Source organism: Nicotiana attenuata, unplaced genomic scaffold (genome assembly GCF_001879085.1).
Source record: "Nicotiana attenuata strain UT unplaced genomic scaffold, NIATTr2, whole genome shotgun sequence".
In the NCBI taxonomy this organism is placed as follows: domain Eukaryota; kingdom Viridiplantae; phylum Streptophyta; class Magnoliopsida; order Solanales; family Solanaceae; genus Nicotiana; species Nicotiana attenuata.
Window position 1 is genome coordinate 168,846 of NW_017672056.1, and position 20,235 is coordinate 189,080.

The window sequence follows — 20,235 nt, forward strand, 5'->3', positions numbered from 1 at the left end:
ATCTCATAATTGCATCTTATGTGGTATACATGGCAAGTGAATGGGACCATATTCACCTTTGATATTTTCAGCATTCATGGGATTCAATCCCAATTTTAGTTGGTCTATTAATTAATGAGAACAACCAAAATAAGAGAATTTGTAAAGAACTTTCTAGTTCTTTAATAATTACCCATGTGAATTCTCTTTTATTTTTGCACATCATACTTAAACTAACATGGCTAAACCAATATGCCAACTGGATAATATTATCAATATTGATAAACTTCAAGTTTACACCATGACGTTTGCAATTATCAATAAACTCCAAGTTTATTATGATATCGTTTTTATATCAATAAACTTCTACTTTATTGTGGTATTATTTTATTTGTGTAGTACAATATAAAGAATAAAGCGGGTAGCTTTTCACATACATGTTAGCCCGCTACAAGTTGTAGTAGTAGAAGATATCAAGTCTTTCCTTTATTTATAGTCTCAATATAACCAATCGCTTTCACGAATATATTAGAAACTCAATAAGTTTCTTTGAGACTTACTACGATTCAATACCTTATTGATAATCAATTTTATTTCTCCAAAATAGTACAATTGGCTCTTCCAGAGCTTTCAATTAATTTTGTACTACCATATATTCATCAACATACTGTCACGACACCAATTTCCCTCCGTAGGATGTCGTGACGGCACCTAGTCTCTAAGACTAGTTAATCCTAACACTTACTGAATTAATAGAAGAATTTAACCATCAACTGATAAATATGAAATAGACATCTTTATACACAACTTACAATCCCAAAATCGATAATAGAAATCATAAGCTCTACTGAGTTTACTAGAAAATTTCTAAAATACGATTGTTCGGAATACAATTAAATAGTACAATGGAAATATCAGAAGGTGACTCCGAGGCCTGCGAATGCGATGGCAGGTTTACCTTGAGTCTCCACAGCTCGACCAGCCAGCTAATAATCATCAAGAACTGTGGCACCTGGATCTACATAAAATATGTGCAGAAGCGTAGTATGAGTACACCATAGCGGTACCCAGTAAGTATCAAGACTAACCTCGATGAAGTAGTGACGAGGGACAGTCAAGACATCTACCGGACTAAACATCCTGAACAAGTATGAAGGTGAACTAATAACGGAATAATGTTAATATAAAGCTAAATAGGATAAGGAATACAAAACAATACTTGCAACGAGACACCAATAACAACAATATTCAACAGGAAGCAGTCAAGTAATAATGCCGTAGAGTAAGCTGGACATAGTCTAAGTCCCATGAAATCAAAAAAAAGGGCAACAACTCAATAAGAACAACCACTTTCATACCAGATTTGTTCAAGCATTTTCATGAGGTACCGAACCTCAAAATCATATCTCACGGTTCCCAATTCTTGAACCCTACTCACTTGGCACCTTGTGCCCACATTTCAATTCATAACCGTACGGACGACCCACGTGCCAAGAGGACAACTCTCACACAGAAGGCAAGCAGACAAGAGTGTATGTAATGGTCAATAACGCCAAGACTCATCTCCTTAAACTGATATGGGTGATTCATCTACGTGTATACTTGTGCAAGTATTCTACCACAATTCAAGTCCACAATTATGGGTAGAGATAAGGAATGACACATAAGAAACGATCACCACGAAATATACAGTGTAAATAAGACAGCAATGAAATGGATGTCACGACAAGCACAACAAGATTAGCTATATATAACTGAGCAAATAGAGCAACACGGAGGAAATTAATTAGTAGTATGCTAAGGAAAACAAAAATCAAAGACAAGTGCACAAAAAAGGGAAAAAAACAATAGAGCCCTCCCAAGGTACCGTCTCATAATCTGAAATCATAAATGAATCACAACGGCACGGCAAAAACCTCGTGCAAACAATAACAACCACATGGCAGAAACCTCGTGCAACAATAACGACTGCACTATAGAAACCTCGTGACACAATAATAATTGCACGGCAGAAACCTCGTGCCACACAACACTGAATACAACAACAACGGCAATAGCACAAGAATACAGCAAGTAAATCAACTCAAGAACTCCAGAACACAAAGAGACGGAAGAACGAGCTCACAAGGAAAGACACAACAGGAAATAATGGTACAATATAGCAATAACTCAGCAAAGAAGAGATACTGTGTAGCAAAGATTCCACATAAGTACAATTCAATGATAAGAGGGATAACGTAAATCAATGGCCCCAATTAAGGGTAAGACAACAATGATAAGGGATAACAAAACTTCAATTAGGGTTGAGATATTACGAAAGAGATTCAAAAAACTCAATTAAGGATAATCAGATCATGGGAAAGATAATAATAACTTCAATCAAGGATAAGCAACTACGGAAAGAATAGCATAGTAATAAAAGAAGCAACAACTTCAGTTAAGGAACATAAGAGTTTAATCGATAATAAGGGTAAGACATGGAGAAATTAATTCCAATTAAGACACGTAAGGGTGAATTTAGTAAATGGGAAATTTAACATAACAAAACAATTTCATATCTAATGAACATAAGAACCTAATAGCCCTAAACGGTCAAATTCTCACAAGTAAGCTTGAGCACGTACTCGTCACCTCGCGTACACGGGTTTCATATGACACAATTAGCACCAAAGACCCAAATTCTAAGGGGTAGTTCTCCCATACAAAGTTAGGCATGATACTTACCTCAAAGAAGCTAGATCGTTACTCTAAATTGACCTTCTCGAGTGAAACAACCTCCTGACGGCTCAAATCTAACCAAAATAACTTTGATTCATAAATAAAACTCATAGGAAAAAATAAATAAAGTTTCAACCTTTAATTAAAAATAAAAAGTCAACCCAAAAGTCAACCATCGGGCCCACACCTCGGAACCTGACCAAAATTATAAAATTTGAACACCCATTCGATAACGAGTCCAACCATACAAGAATTACTCAAATCCGACATTAAATCGCCTTTCAAATCTCCAAAATTTAGTCTAAAAAGGTTTTACAATTTTTTCCCAAATTTCCAACTCAAATCACTAATTAAATTATGAAAATAACAATGGATTCGTGTAATATATCCAAAACCGAGTTAGAATCACTTACCCCAAAATTTTCTTGAAAAACGCACGAAAAATTGCCACAAACCGAGCTCTCTAGGTTCAAAAATGAAAGATGAGAAAAAAACCTCGTTTATATGGTACCACATCTTACCTCCATAGCGTTGACCGCACATATTTTTTGTTGTCCGCACATTCCAGGTCACGGCCGCAATCCAAATTGTTCGGTCGTACTTCAGCCGCATCTGCACTACCAGGCTTTAGTAAATTGACCATAACTTTATATACAAACATCCAAATGATTAATACTTTACTTTTCTGGAAACTAGACTCAAAGGGTTACAACTTACATTTTTGAATCATCTCTAAATTTCTTATAGATTAAAAGATATAAGCTTCCGAAGTCAGACCATCAAACCTGCACATTCCCCTTTCTGTGGCCGCTAGAGGATTTCTGCGGTCCGCACATTTTCCACTAGCTCCGCACTTCGGGAGTTTGCGGCCACACATCAGCATTTCAAAAATCTGCCCTCCGCACTTCAGCTGCTCCAGAATACCATCAAAGTGCCGAAATGCCCAAACTTGTTCAAAACTCACCCGAAACATACCTGAGGCCTCCGGGACCCCAACCAAACATACCAATAATTCCTAAATATTATGCGGACCTGATCAAGACCTCAAACCTCCATAGCGCTGACCGCACATATTTTTTGTTGTCCGCACATTCCAGGTCACGGCCGCAATCCAAATTGTTCGGTCGTACTTCAGCCGCATCTGCACTACCAGGCTTTAGTAAATTGACCATAACTTTATATATAAATATCCAAATGATTAATACTTTACTTTTCTGGAAACTAGACTCAAAGGGTTACAACTTACATTTTTGAATCATCTCTAAATTCCTTATAGATTAAAAGATATAAGCTTCCGAAGTCAGACCATCAAACCTGCACATTCCCCTTTCTGTGGCCGCTAGAGGATTTCTGCGGTCCGCACATTTTCCACTAGCTCCGCACTTCGGGAGTTTGCGGCCACACATCAGCATTTCAAAAATCTGCCCTCCGCACTTCAGCTGCTCCAGAACACCATCAAAGTGCCGAAATGCCCAAACTTGTTCAAAACTCACCCGAAACATACCTGAGGCCTCCGGGACCCCAACCAAACATACCAATAATTCCTAAATATTACGCGGACCTGATCAAGACCTCAAACCACATCAAACAAAGTCGGAACTACGAATCGCACCACAAATTGAACTCATAAATTTTTAAATCTTCCAACTTCCAAAACTCATGCAGAAACATATCAAATTAACCTTGAATGACGTCAAATTTTGCATGCAAGTTCCAAATGACATAACGGAGCTAATCCAACTTCCGGAATCATATTCCGACCCTGATATCACCAAAGTCAACTCTTGGTCAAACCTCTTAACCTTCAAAATTTCAACTTTCCAGTTTTTTTTTTGCCGAAATGTTTCAAATTACTCTACGGACCTCCAAATCCAAATCCGGACGCACACCTAACTCCAAAATCACCATACGAAGCTATTGAAACCATAAAAATTCTATTTCAGAGTCGTCTATACAAAAGTCAAAACTCCGGTCAACTCTTACCGCCTAAGCTTCTAAAACAAGAATCCTTCTTCCAAATTGGTCTCGAATCATCCAAAAACTGAACTCGGCCATGCACGCAAGTCGTAACACATAATACGAAGCTGCTCATGACCTTATACCTGCGAATGGGATGTTAATTCTCAAAACGACCGGTCGAGTCGTTACACATACATATGGTGAATATCTCTTTCAAGGAGAAGTTATACCATTATGGTCATGGTCAAAAATCAGTATAGGCAAGATATTTTGCTTACATTAATTTTGCCCTGTAATAATCACATTGCCATAATATTTTGGCATAATCACAATAGGCACGTTATCAATGACTATTCATGCCATAATAATAAAATTATTTTCTTTTTTAATCTCAAACCTCCTTCTAGAGATGAGAGTGGTATATTCACTACCACTAGCACGTTCATATTCTTCAAAGAATGAATATGTATTCATAAATCACATGTTGTCACATTCATATCAAGAATGGACCATAATCATCTATATGTGCTTTACAAAATCTCATGTCAAATCAATTACAAACATTACTTTCACATAATGACGGATTATTTTGAGAATCCTTATTATTCTCATTACCACAATGATGGCGATTATAATTTCGTCTATTGTCACGTCCACATCCATTGTTACCTTTATGGTAATAGTTTTGTCTTCTTTCAGACTTATTACATATTGCTACCATATTCTCTTAAGGGAACGAGAATGAAGCAAATTTAATGGGACGGGTTTCCACTTCTTGTGCTCATAATCATACATGAATTTGACCAAGGTAAGACATAGTAATTTTACAAAGTCTATTTGAGTTATAAACAAAGTTTATTGTCCTTGCTTGTATGTAAAATCAAATATAGAATTTCAAGAATTTAAAAGAGAAAAATAAGGTAAAATACTTACCTTAAATCCAGAATTTATTCCCGAGGGAAGTTCATGGAGCAAGTGACAATCATTATGCTAAATATGATATGTATAATTGAGCACCATGCAGGTATCCCAAAGTCTCTACTCAATTGGTTGGAGTCTCGTGGTGATAACGTGTTATAGAACAATAAAAGAAGATGAAGGGTATTGCATAGAAAAGTAGAGAGAGAATTCTTATTGATTTAAGGACGATTTATAATGGAATAGAACCCCCTCTATTTATAGGGGAAAAGTGACTTAGCCACAAAGTAACAAACCCTAAAATCTCTCTAAAATATAGACATTCACCTTAAATAAATTCTATTTATAACAAGCCGGATATTTTTAGACTTTTCATCTGTGAAGTCAACATAAATGACCAGAGGTCACTTTACTCCTCACAATTATTACTCTTTATTGAAATTTCGAAAGAAAATGAATATATTTGACTCCTATGTTAAGTATGAATAAAATATCAAAATTGCTTGTGTTCAAATCAATTTGTTTTGCTATTCTAGTTTACGAAACCAGTTAACCAATTAACTTTTAACTCTAAATTAGTTACTTCATATAACTTGAAATATACACAGCGGCGGGCATTTGGAAAGTTCAACAATAACTCTATGTATATAATTCCATGTATATATTATATATATCTTCAGAAAATATTGATAATTAGTAATAGGGGTGTTAATGGATATTTAGAAAACTGAACCGACCGAATTGTATCACACCGAACCGATTTTTAGGTTTCTTTTTAATAAACTCGTAGGTTTTTATATAAATCTATAACCGTACCAATAATTAGGATAGATTTTTTTTATTTTATGAAATAAATCAAAAAAATTACCGAACCGCGCCGAAAAATTTACATAGAAAAAATATATTTATATATTAAAGTTTAAGAATAATAATGTAACAACCCGACCAATCATTTTGAGCTCTAGCGCGTCGTTCGGAGGTTTGAGGCTTTGAGGCTTTGAGCAGCTTCACCTCAGGTATTATGACTTGTACGCGTGGGCGGAATTGAAATTTTGGAAGTTCAGAGTTGATTTGAAAAGAAAATTCTCATTTTGAAAGCTTTAAGTTGGAAGAATTGACTAAGGTTGAATTTTTGAGTACACGACCTCGGAACCGGGATTTGAAGGTTCCAGCAGGTTCGTATGATGATTCCGGACTTGGGCGTATGTTCGGATCGGATTTTGGATGAACTAGGAGAGTTTTGGCGCTTATTGTGGAAGTTAGCATTTTGGAAGAATTTCATCAATTTGGGTTGAAGTGTATTTCAATTCTATCGATGTCCGTTTGTAGTTACGAGTCTGGGAATAGCTCCATATGATGATTCTGGTATTGGGAGCGCATCCGGAAGTGGATTCGGAGGTCCGTAGGTCATTTCAGAGTCATTTGGAGAAAGCTAGAAATTTGAAGGTTTTTGAGAAGTTTGATCGGAAGTGAAATTTTTTATATCGGGGTTGGATTCCGATTCCGAAAGTTGCAGTAGGTCTGTAATGTTAAATAAGACTTGTGTGCAAAATTTGAGGTCAATCGGACGTGATTTGATAGGTTACGGCATGTAGAAGTTTGAAATTCTAAAGTTCATTAAGCTTGGATTGGGGTGCGATTCATGAATTCGACGTTATTGGATGTGATTTGAGGCCTTGAGCAAGTTTGTATTAGGTTATGAGACTGGTTGGTGTGATTCGGCGGGCTCCCGGGGGCCTGGGGTGTGTTTCGGGCTGGTTTCGGATCAATTGGAGCTGTTTTGGACTGTTGTTGCTGGTGTCTGGTTTCCTTCTTCGCGAACGCGAAGGAAGTTCCGCATACGCGAATAGGAATTTATGGGACTGCTGAGTTTGGCCTTTGCGAACGCGAGGCAATAGACGAGAACGCGAGGCAAGAGCTGGTCAAGCCTTCACAAACGTGGCCAAGGCAACGTGAACGTGAAGAAGAAAAGGGGGAGTTAGACCTAAGGTCATTTGGCATACGCAAACGAGTAGAAGGGAAAGCGAACGCGAAGGGTAAGGGCAGCTGGTCTTCGCGAATGCGGTCATAGGGTCACGAACGCGAAGATGGATTTTTGGGCGTGAGGTTGTTGAGCTTCGCGAACGCGAGGCATGTGCCGTGTTCGCGAAGAAGGGCAGTGCTGGGCAATGTCAATTTAAAGACAGGACTGGCCATTTTTCTCCCATTTTCATTTGGTTTGTGCGATTTTGTGGAGCTTCAAGGGGAGGTTTTCATCAAGCAACTCAAGGTAAGTGATCCCCACTTATTATAAGTTAAATACATGATTTGTATGAGGATTTAAACATAGAAATTAGTAGAAATTGTGGGGGGTTTGGTAGAAAACCTAGAATTTGGAATGTTTGGATTTTGACCACAAATTTGGGTATGAAATTGAGAACAAATTATATATTTGTTCGTGAGGTTATGGGTAAAGTTTATCTTCAAAAATTTTTGGAATCGGGACAAGTGGGCCCGATGGTGATTTTATCGACTTTTCGAACGCAGTTGGAAATGGTTATAAATTGAATTGTTAAGAGTATTAGAGTATATTTTTATTGGTTTGCACATTTACTGACTATTTTTGGAGCGTTGAGCATCGGTTTTAATCGTCGGAAGGGCTTAGGAGCCTGTTATGAAGATTCGGAGCGAGGTAAGTCTCCTTTCTAACCTTGTAAGAGGGAATTAATCTCATAGGCGAACTAAATTATTACATGCTTCTATTTGTGGGGGCTACGTACGCGCGAGGTGACGAGAGTCCATAAGTAGCTACTTATTATGCCTATGTTCGGGTAGTTCTAGGCTTACACCATGATTTGCTGATACCGTTATTTGATCCTGTTATTTACTTGCCTTGAAAGAAATTTAGATCGAGTATGTTTATTAAATGCCTTGAAAAGAGTTGAAAGAGAGGATTTCAGGACTTGAATTGGATTTCATATGTTGAAAATAATTAAAGAATATTATAATAATAATTATTTGAGAAATTCTATGTGTAATTGTGTCGCAATTATATTCCGCGAGCTGGGTAAATTTTCACTACTCTTATGGGATCGGGCCGTTCGCCTCGGCAGGATTATGTATTTCACTCTTATGGGATCGAGCCGTTCGCCTCGGCAGGATCTATGTACCACACTCTCATGGGAGCGGACCGTTCGCTTCGGCAGGTTAATAGATGCATCTATGGTTCGTGTCGTTCGACCCTCGGAAGTGCACAATTTAATTATTATATTGGATCGGGACATACGCCTAGGCATTTCTTATATCATATCCTCATGGAATCGTGCGTAATATTCGGCAAGCAGCCAGTGTATCCGTGAGTTTTTTGGATTTGAATTTATGATAATCTACTTGATGAGGTTCACTACACCCTTATGTATGTGCTCCGGTTAAGGAGGGAATTTCTAACGGGAAGGTTGAGTAAAGAGGGGAATTTGTATCACGTATCTTTATGTTTATTTAATTTATTTATTTACTCTGCCTCACATTTATTTACCTCTTTACTGTACCGATATTATTGGACCACTAGTAAGTATCAGAGTCGACCTCTCGTTACTACTTCTTCGAGGTTAGACTGGATACTTACTGGGCATGCGTTATTTTCGTATTCATACTACACTTGTTGTACATTTTTTTGTACAGGCACATGTATGCTCAGTGGCCTTGTAGGCGCAACAGCGTGGTTGATGCGGGGAATTAGGTAAGCTGTATTCCATGTTGCGATCCGCAACCAGCAGAGTCTCCTTTAGAGTGGTTCTATTTTCTTTCCTGTCCAAATTTGTATTCCGGACAGATGCTATTTTTTATTTTATTTTATTTCCTAGTAAATGATCATTCACTTGTAACATCAGGTTCTGGGATTATTATGAGATATTCAGTATTGAAAGTGGAAAACATATTATTTATTCGGGAAAGTTCATCTTTTACTAGTTAAATTGAAGGAAATTTATGATTTCAAAATATTAAAATGAGAATTTAATTAACTATTTAGTGTTGGCTTGCTTGACAGTGGTGTCCGGCGCCATCACGACCTTTAACGGATTTTGGATCGTGACAACATGGTATCAGAGCACTAGGTTCACTTAGGTCTCACGAGTCATGAGCAAGTCTAGTAGAGTCTTGCGGATCGGTACGGAGACGTCTGTACTTATCTTCGAGAGGCTATAGGGTTGTTAGGAGTATGTCCCTTCTTGATTCCTCATCGTGCACTTTGATTTCTTTGAGGCTTATGCCTTCATGTCCTTCTCATTCAATCTTATGCGACGTGAAGCGCTTGCTATCGATTGGGAACCGAGGAATCGTAATGGTACTAAAGATGTGATGCAGGATGTTTCTCCCTGCGTATTTGATTGGGCTATTGTCGTCGCCATGCGGAAGGTCGTCCTGTCGTTTCAGCTCAATATCGATACTACCTAAAGTTATGAGATTTGGCATTGATTGTTATGAAGATTCGTTCGTCGCTATCGCGCAGTGTGGTGTAATGGTAGAATGTTTGTTTGTGCGTCGAAGCAGTGAATGACTTGGAAGGATGTTTACTCAGTGTAAGATCCAGAGATTCAGTATTTTATTTTGGCGAAGGAAAGGCAGTCGGACTATGAATGTTCAAGCTTAGGTTGATGAGGTAACAAGACTTGGTATTTTCGAGCGTGGTGGAATTTTCATCTGTGATGTGGTGTGAGATGGTGCTAGGAAAACAGTCGTCAGAGATAGCGGAATGCAGCAATTTTGGAATCGAATAGATATTTCTAATGTTGACGGCTCGAGAAAGATGATCTTCAGAAAGGTTTTAAGTTAGTAGCGATCTATTGGTTCAAATGCTACGGAGAGGATTTTGACTTAAGGCAACAACTGGGCGGCGAAGGATGAGAAAGGACGTGAGGGAGGTGTCTAACAGTGGTTAACTTTTAGAAGTCCAAGAGTAAGAAACAGTAGTCGAATAGTTGCTTAAAGGAGTGAGTTTGACTAAAGTGGGAAAGTGGCAGAGTAGCACATGAGTTCTGTGGTAGGATAGATGCACGCCTTGAGGAAAGTTAGAGTGATTTGGGATTCATGGTGGTCAGTGACTGGTCTACAGACTTAATTTGGAATATTGGCTATTCTACGACGGGAGATTGGATGCGACAGAAAGGAGTTGCTTGATATGAAGAAGGATACAACATGACTTTGGATTGGAAGATATTGTCGCACGTTTAGTTGATGTCCATGAGAAGTGAACGGACTTGTACAGCTGGTGGATGAGCACGGGCTTAGGATGGGTTACTGATTTTGTAGTAATTGTGCCCAGTGCAGTGATGTTGGAAGATGTCGGCATGTAATTTCCACATGTAGGTTATCTCCTGTGAGCAGGTTAGCGGTCGTGTCGTGTTGACAAAGCTTTTACGAAGAATTATACTGGCTATCCAGTAATAGGTCGGATATATAAATATGGCTGGAAATTTAAAGTGTTCATGAAAGGCAGAAGGATTTCGAGAAATTTGGCGAGTTGATTGTGCAAGATCAGGCCAACGAAGAAGAAAGAATCTTGGTGGGTTCCAGAGTTATGCAATAGTAGCTTCAAGCTAAGTGGGAGAGCCCCACCGCCTACGGATTGATTGCGTGGTTATCTACTTGTGAGGTTTCTGGTTATCGGCATATTGGTGGGTTATTAAGAATAAGGAAAGAGAACATCAGTAGCGATTTGAGCAAAGGATTTGAGGAATGTGTGCTACAATTGGCCTTATCGATCCATGTTCAGGCTTTAGGAAGGTTCAGGATTTATGCTTCGTGTGGAGGTGATTTACAAGGAAAGTGATTCGGCCGGATGCTTCTTTGAGAGGGTGTTCATATGATAGTAGAGCCTTGTAGTTGATTATATTCGGGACCAAGTCAGAGTAGGTGACTCTCAACAACGGCCCTAGTGAATTCAACAGTTAAAGTGCGGTGCCTAAGGAGTTTGAGTCCGTAGTATGGTTAAGTTATATACATGATTTGAAGCAATATTTGCGAGGCTTGATAGCCGCGGTGATTGATTTTATTTGGAGGCATTCGAGTATTATGGCATGTTATGTGTAGATGGATCCCAAAAGAGTTATGGTGATTTAGACCACTACTAGAGGATGATATTTTCTGTAGTTATAGGAATTCAGTCACGTGTTGCAATGATTCTTCTGAAAGGACTTAAGTAAAAGGTTTCTATATGATGAAGTGTTTGTTCTACTAATGGTTCAGGAGTCATGGTGAAAATTTCTGTACTATTACGTATTGGCATGTTAGGTGCAGTAAGCGGTATGAAATTTGGAAGTTGAGGATCAAGATTACAGTTCGGTGTTGACAAGGATGTCACGAGCTCGGATGAGCAGGAAAAGAATTTAGATATTTAGAGTAAGCTGGTATTGCCTTCAACGTCACCTGAGATTGGTGTCTTGTGTAAGAGGCTTTGCGTACTGGTTGCAGATTCTTGATTTGCTTTACAAAATTAGTGTCGTCGGTGGTATGATGTGCAGGCTTGTTACCTGGTGCGGAAGGTCTGGAAGCGTGTCCCATGGGAAGATTGTATAAGTGTGACATGTAGTCACTTGATTGATTGAAGATTTAAAACCAAGTGTGAAGATTGTGGTAATATCGCTAATTTGAGGATTTAGGGCGGGCGGTGCATTTGGGTGTGGACTGTGGAAGTTTGTTCCGGTGTGATGGTTGTTCTTGTGTCTTATGGAAAAAAAGATTATTATGGACTCTTGAAAGGTTATTAGCCTAGTACGGTACGATCAGAATCGCCTTGAGGTCCGTGGATGGATCTAAATATGAGTATGGGCTTTATATCAGGCTGGATGCGTTCATTTCGGCATAGCGTTGTTTACGGAGGAGCATTTGGGCCTTGGATGTTACTTCTGTTGTCAGCTATTTCATGCAATACTCTATTGTGCCGTATGGGTTATGAGGTGGTTTGATTATTCGCACTCGTATTGAGATCCTGTGTAGCTTGTGGTGTTGTGAGAGCATGATGGTTTCAAGATACAGGTCATTTATTGTACCCTAGTTGTCTTGAGTTTTGTGGCGTATGGCGCTATATGTCTCCCCAGGGATGGTACTACGCACTAGGCGTGCTTATGGTCGATATTTGGGTATCTCGTAGCTATGATGCTTTAGCTCGGTAAGTATTTCCTTATTGGTTATTATGTGTGGATCGGGTGGCACTCCGCCACGGGTACATTGTTTAGATCGGGTGACACGCCGCCACGGATATCATGGTTGGATCGGGTTACACGCCACAACAGCGTGATGTTGAGTACAGTCCCCTATATCTATTCTTGTGTGTTTTATTTCTCATTTTTGGGGGAAGGTTAATAACATCTTTTCGGTTGTTTAACTAGTTACGTAGGCTGAGTAACTCTTTCCAGAGTTTGTTTTCCTTATGTGTCACGTTCGAGTTTGTAGCTTATTGGCACATTGAGGCATCATATGAGACTTTTGGCAGCGTCTGAGGTAGCTTATTTCCTGAACAACTTATACTGGGTAAGACGAGATTATTAGACCTGGGATCAGTGCGATCGAATTATGTGAAGCATATTAAAGAGCAAATATCGTTATTTGGTTCATAATGAGGTAATGGTCCCTATCAAGAGGAGAGACTCAGCGATTTGTTGACTCGACGATTGGTTATGAATTTTGGCTATTGTTACCAGAGGATGTTATTATGGTCATGTGAGTTATGCAGTGCATAGTGTGGATTCAGATTACCTCGGGCTAAGTAAAAGGGAAAATCTTCAGATTAGCTCGGGCTAATGTGCTCAACTGAGTTGTGGTAGCACGGCTAGGTGCAATCATGTATTGGTGCATCGTATAGAGATTCATACGGTGTTCGTACGACGGAAGCAGGCCTGGCAGTGAATTCCGGATGTCGGAATTGGGCTCTAAGGCCTATTTGGCTAAGTAAAAGGGAAAATCTTCAGATTAGCTCGGGCTAATATGCTCAACTGAGTTGTGGTAGCACGGGTAGGTGCACGAGGTGTTAAACAGTAATTTCAGACAACTCTAGAGCAGTTCTTAGCTCGTTCGAGGACGAACGTATGTTTAAGTGAGAGAGAATGTAACGACCCGACCGGTCGTTTTGAGCTCTAGCGTGTCATTCGCCAGTTTGAGGCTTTGAGCAGCATCACCTCAGTTATTATGACTTGTACGCGTGGGCGGAATTGGAATTTCGGAAGTTCAGAGTTGATTTGGAAAGAAAATTCTCATTTTGGAAGCTTTAAGTTGGAAGAATTGACTAATGTTGATTTTTCGAGTAAACGACCTCGGAATCGAGATTCGAAGGTTCCAGCAGGTTTGTATGATGATTTCGGACTTGGGTATATGTTCGGATCGGGTTTTGGATGACCTGGGAGCGTTTTAGCGCTTATTGTGGAATTTAACATTTTGGAAGAATTTCATCAATTTGGGTTGAAGTGCATTTCAATGCTATCGATGTCTGTTTGGGATTTCGAGTCTGGGAATAGATCCGTATGGTGATTATGGTATTGGGAGCGCGTCCAGAAGTGGATTCGGAGGTCCGTAGGTCATTTCGGGGTCATTTGGCGAAAGCTAGAAATTTGAAGGTTTTTGAGAAGTTTGACCGGAAGTGGACTTTTTGATATCGGGGTCGGATTCCGATTCTGAAAGTTGGAGTAGGTCTGTAATGTTGAATAAGACTTGTGTGCAAAATTTGAGGTCAATCGGACATGATTTGATAGGTTTCGGCGTCGAATGTAAAAGTTTGAAATTCTAAAGTTCATTAAGCTTGGATTGGGGTGCGATTCATGAATTCGACATTGTTAGATGTGATTTGAGGCCTCGAGCAAGTTTATATTAGGTTATGAGACTGGTTGGTGTGATTGGTCGAGCTCCAGGGGGCCTTGGGTGTGTTTTGGGGTGGTTTCGGATCAATTGGAGCTGTTTGGACTGCTGTTGCTGGTGTCTTGTTTCCTTCTTCACGAACGCGAAAGAAGTCCCGCATTCGTGAAGAGGGATTTATGGGGCTGCCGAGTTTGGCCTTTGCGAGCGCGAGGCAAGATCTGGTCAAGCCTTCGCGAACGCGGCCAAGGCAACGCGAACGCGAAGAAGAAAAGGGGGAGCTGGTACGCGAACGCGTAGAAGGGAACGCGAACGCGAAGGGTCAGGGTAGCTGGTCTTCGCGAACGCAGTCATGGGGTCGCGAACGCGAAGAGGGATTTCTGGGGGTGAGGTTGTTGAGCTTCGCGAATGCGAGGCATGTGCCGCGTTCGCGAAGAAGGGCAGTGCTGGGCAGTGTCAATTTAAAGACGGGATTCGGCCATTTTCCTCCCATTTTCATTTGGTTTGTGCGATTTTGGAGAGCTTCAAGGGGAGATTTTTATCAAGCAACTCAAGGTAAGTGATCCCCACTTATTATAAGTTAAATACATGGTTTGTATAAGGATTTAAACATGGAAATTAGTAGAAATTGTGGGGTTTTTGGTAGAAAACCTAGAATTTGGAATTTTTGGATTTTGACCACGAATTTGGGCATGGAATTGAGAATAAATTATATATTTGAGTTCGTGAGGTTATGGGTAAAGTTAATCTTTGAAATTTTTGGAATCCGGGCAAGTGGGCCCGATGGTGATTTTATCGACTTTTGGAACGGAGTTGGAAATGGTTTTAAATTGAATTGTTGAGAGTATTAGAGTATATTTTTATTGGCTTGCACATTTATTGACTAGTTTTGGAGTTTTGAGCATCTGTTCGAGTCATCGGAAGGGCTTGGGAGCCGGTTATGGAGCTTCGGAGCGAGGTAAGTCTCCTTTCTAACTTTGTAAGAGGAAATTAATCCCATAGGCGAACTAAATTATTACATGCTTCTATTTGTGGGGGCTACGTACGTGCGAGGTGACGAGAGTCCGTACGTAGCTACTTATTATGCCTATGTCCGGGTAGTTCTAGGCTTACACCATGATTTGCTAATACCGTTATCTAATCCTGTTATTTACTTGTCTTGAAAGGAATTTAGATTGAGTATGTTTATTAAATGCCTTGAAAGGAGTTGAAAGAGAGGATTTCAGGACTTGAAAGTTTCATTTGGATTTCATATGTTGAAAATAATTAAAGAGTATTATAATAATTATTATTTGAGAAATTCTATGTGTAATCGCGTCGCAATTATATTTCGCGAGCGGCGTAAATTTCCACTACTCTTATGGGATCGGACCGTCCGCCTCGGCAGGATTTTGTATTTCAATATTATGGGATTAGGTCGTTCGCCTTGGCAGGATCTATGTACCACACTCTCATTCGCCTCGGCAGGTTAATAGATGCATCTATGGTTCGTGCAGTTCGACCCTCGGCAGGGCACAGTTTATTTATATGTTGGATCGGGCCGTACGCCTCGGCATTTTCTATATCATATCCTTATGGAATCGTGCGTAGTATTCGGCATGCAGCCAGTGTATCCGTGAATTTTTCGGATTTGAATTTATGATAATCTACTTGATGAGGTTCAGTACACCCTTTATGTGTGTGCTCCGGTTAAGGAGGGAATTTCTAATGGGAAGGTTGAGTAAAGAGGAGAATTTGTATCACGTATCTTTATGTTTATTTAATTTATTTATTTACTCTGCCTCATATTTATTTACCTCTTTACTGTACCGATATTATTGGACCACTAGTAAGTGTCAGTCGACCTCTTGTTACTACTTCTTCGAGGTTAGACTGGATACTTACTGGGTACGCATTGTTTTCGTACTCATACTACACTTGTTGTACATTTTGTTGTACATGCACATGTATGCTCAGTTGCCTTGTGGGCGCAACAACGTGGTTTATACGGGGACTTAGGTGAGATGTATTCCATGTTGCCATCCGCGGCCAGCAGAGTCTCCTTCAGAGTGGTTCTATTTTCTTTCCTGTCCAAATTTGTAGACAGATGCTATTTTTTATTTTATTTTATTTCCTAGTAAATGATCATGCACTTGTGACACCGGGTTCTGGGATGAATGTGGGATATTTAGTATTGAAAGTGGAAAACATTATTATTTATTCGGGAAAGTTCATCTTTTACTAGTTAAATTGAAGGAAATTTATGATTTCCAAAATATTGAAATGATAATTTAATTAACTATTTAGTGTTGGCTTGCCTGACAGTGGTGTCCGGCGACATCACGACCTTTAACGGATTTTGGGTCGTGACAAATAAAGCATTAAATTTTTTCTTGGGCCTTGGGGATAATGAAAATTGTTACAAGCCAACAAGTAATTAAACTCAAAATCCTAATTTCTAAACCTATTATACTACTTTTATTGAAACTAAGTTATTTTCAGCATATTCACTAGCAACACACATCTTATTCTAGCGATTATGAGTAGCAAACTACAATGTATTGAATATGTTTCCTTTCACATGATTTAAATTTGTATTTTTAAATATTTAATCTTCTATAGACTTTATTCTTGAGTCCCAACTTGCTTAATATCTATCCACTCGTGTGATTTATATTTCATTTGTCTTTGCTTAGTTTCTTTTGCGTTGCTGTAGAATAGTTGATGGATCTATCCTCTGGGAGTCAATTACTTGAATGGTCGCTCAACTATCTCAAAGAATCTCCTAAAGTCACTTTTCTTCATTTGTAACAACAAAGTCACTAAACTATACCTATTGCACTCGGAAGGTCGCTCAACTAGATTTTCCAAATTTTGGATTGCCAAATACCTATTTTACCCTCTAAATTATAAATATTTATCTTCTTTTATTTTTTTTAAAAACTTTTTAATATTATGATTTTTCCTTTTTTAATTTATATTATGGACTTACCTATAGAATAAATAAATATTATTTATAAATTTAAAAAATAAAAAGCATTATATATATTCCATGCACAACTTAACATAGCATATTTTACCCTATACAGATAGTCCCCCTGCTTTCCGGTGACATAACTTTGTGTCGTCGGAAAGTTGGTAGAAACATAATAATATAATTGAGCATAATTTTCAAGAATATATAATGTATATTATATAAAAATACCTTTATTTAAATATATTTTTTTTATATTACATGCATGGAATATGTATTTTACAACCTTTATTTTCTTTCATTCTGAATTCTGTAAATAAATTTTGAATTTTTGTTGTTAATACTAAAACTATTATTACTTACAAATTATTCTAATTTTTTTTTACTATGCTCATTATTTTGTTATTCCAGCATAATATATGCTTAAATACTTTTTTTTTAAATTTATAAATAATATTTATTTATTCTATAGGTAAGTCCATAATATAAATTAAAAAGGGAAAAGTATAATATTAAAAGTTTTAAAAAAATAAAAAGAAGATAAATGTTTATAATTTAGAGGGTAAAATAAGTATTTGGCAATCCAAAATTTGAAAAATCTAGTTGAGTGACCTTCTGAGTGCAATAGGCATAGTTCAGTGACTTTGTTGTTACAAACGAAAGTAAAGTGATTTTAGAAGATAATTTGAGATAGCTGAGTGACTATTTGAGTAATGGACTCTATACTCTAGCTATCTTTCATGTTTTCTTAATTCATCACTCTTTAATAGAATTATACCGATATCAAAGAAAAACTGACATGATTGGTATGATTTCTAAAAGTCTAAATTTTGGTTATACATAATAGAATAACCAAAAATTGATATGATACAAATTTTATAAAATAACTTGCCAAACCGAACTGACACCCCTAATTAGTAAAGACACCCTATATACAATAAAAATTTTGATTGAAATAGAAAGTGCAACTCTAACCTTCAAATCTTGGGGCTGCCGTGAATACCAATACATAGGACCAGAAATATAATAATCAGAAAATAGGACTATAATCGAAAAGAACCGGCAGAAACTTTTGAGTCAGCTAATTGACATTTGCAAGAACGATTAAAGCTAGAAACTTTATCCTTGGCCACAAGGAACTCAGAATGATCCTCACTGTAAAATGAAAAACAACCATAAGAATTGCCACATTCAAAGTTCTCGATTGTGTTCGCTGAATAATATCACAAACCCATTAACAAATTGGGCTTATAACATAAAGAACTGCGTATATCAAGGAAAATTCAAAGAAGCCCTTTTAATATACAACCATAATCGTGTTAATGGAAGTTTAATGGTGGGTGCTGTTCCTTTGGTGCTAAAGGCATGTACTGCACTTTCAATGCTTAGCCTCGGCAAAGCTTTTCATGCTGAATCTGTGAAATCAGGATTTGATTGTAATGTTATGGTGGGGACTGCATTGTTGGATATGTATGGGAAATGTGGTGAAATTTGGAGTGCCCGGAAGGTGTTTGATTATATGCCTGAAAGAAATGTGATAACATGGAATGCGATGATAGGAGGACATATGAAGGGTGGTGATACAAAGACTGCAATTTTGTTGTTTGAGAATATGTATGAGAAGACAATTGTGACGTGGAATCAAATGATTGACGGGTATGCTAGAAATGGAGCTATGGTGATGGCTAGGAGGTTTTTTAACCGGGTGCCGGATGAGTTGAGGAATGTAGTCACATGGAGTGTGATGGTTGATGGGTATGCTAGTAATGGAGATATGGATGCTGCAAGGGAACTGTTTGAGATAATGCCAAGAAGAAATTTCTATGTCTGGTCGTCGATGGTTTCTGGGTATTTTAAGAAGGGTGATGTTAAGAGTGCCAAGGCCATATTTGATAGGATGACTATGAAGAACTTGGTGAATTGGAATTCATTGATATGTGGTTATACACAGAATGGATGCTGTGAAGAAGCCTTAGAAGCATTTTCTAAAATGCAAGATGAGGGGTTTGAACCGGATGAGGTTACTGTAGTTAGTGTTTTATCGGCTTGCGCACAGTTGGCTTTGCTGGATGTTGGCAAGGAAGTACATGAAATGATAGTTCGGAAAGGGATTGAATTGAATCAATTTGTTCTTAATGGGTTGGTTGATATGTATGCGAAATGTGGGGATTTAAGTAATGGCAGATTGATTTTTGAAGGAATGTCAGTTAAAAATGATGCTGCTTGGAACTCGCTAATATCTGGTTATGCCACTCATGGCCACTGTGTGGAGGCAATTAATTTCTTCGAGAGAATGAAGAGCTCAGGAGTGAAACCTAATGATATAACATTTCTTTCAGTGCTATCGGCTTGTGCCCATGGTGGATTCGTGGAGGAAGGTTTAGAGATTTTCTCCGGGATGGAGAAATATGGGTTGAAGGCAAGCATCAAGCATTATGGTTGTCTTGTTGACCTTTTGGGAAGGGCCGGAAGATTAACGGAGGCTTGTGATTTGATCAAAGGGATGCCTGTCACGCCAAATGACACAGTTTTAGGGGCTCTGCTTGGAGCATGCCGGGTTCACTCAGACACAGATGTGGTAGAAAATGTTCTGAAAGAGGTTAAAAATTTGAGCTCCAGTTGCAATTCCAGTGTTGATGCACATTATGTGATTCTTTCTAATTTATATGCTGCCTCTGAAAGATGGGAGAAGGCTGAAAGGATGAGGTTTGCCTTGTCAAATAAAGGGTCACAAAAGACACCTGGGTGTAGTGTGGTCATGCTTGATGGACCGGAGACTAGTTTTATGCAAGTATTGCCAGAATAATTAACTTCTAAAACATGTTACTAACTCTTGCCATTAGACGATGTTGAGGTGATTGCAGTGACAATCAAACAGAGCTATC

The 20,235-nt window shown here is 38.5% G+C and overlaps 1 protein-coding gene across 1 annotated transcript; it reads left to right on the forward strand.

The window, feature by feature from the left end:
• The first annotated feature begins 18,358 nt into the window (after window positions 1-18,358).
• LOC109211562 (pentatricopeptide repeat-containing protein At3g21470) lies at window positions 18,359-20,217 on the forward strand. The gene has a single exon (XM_019375107.1). It carries the CDS (start codon window positions 18,513-18,515, stop codon window positions 20,154-20,156), a length of 1,644 nt encoding a protein of 547 aa, XP_019230652.1. The 5' UTR covers window positions 18,359-18,512; the 3' UTR covers window positions 20,157-20,217.
• Window positions 20,218-20,235: the final 18 nt, after the last annotated feature.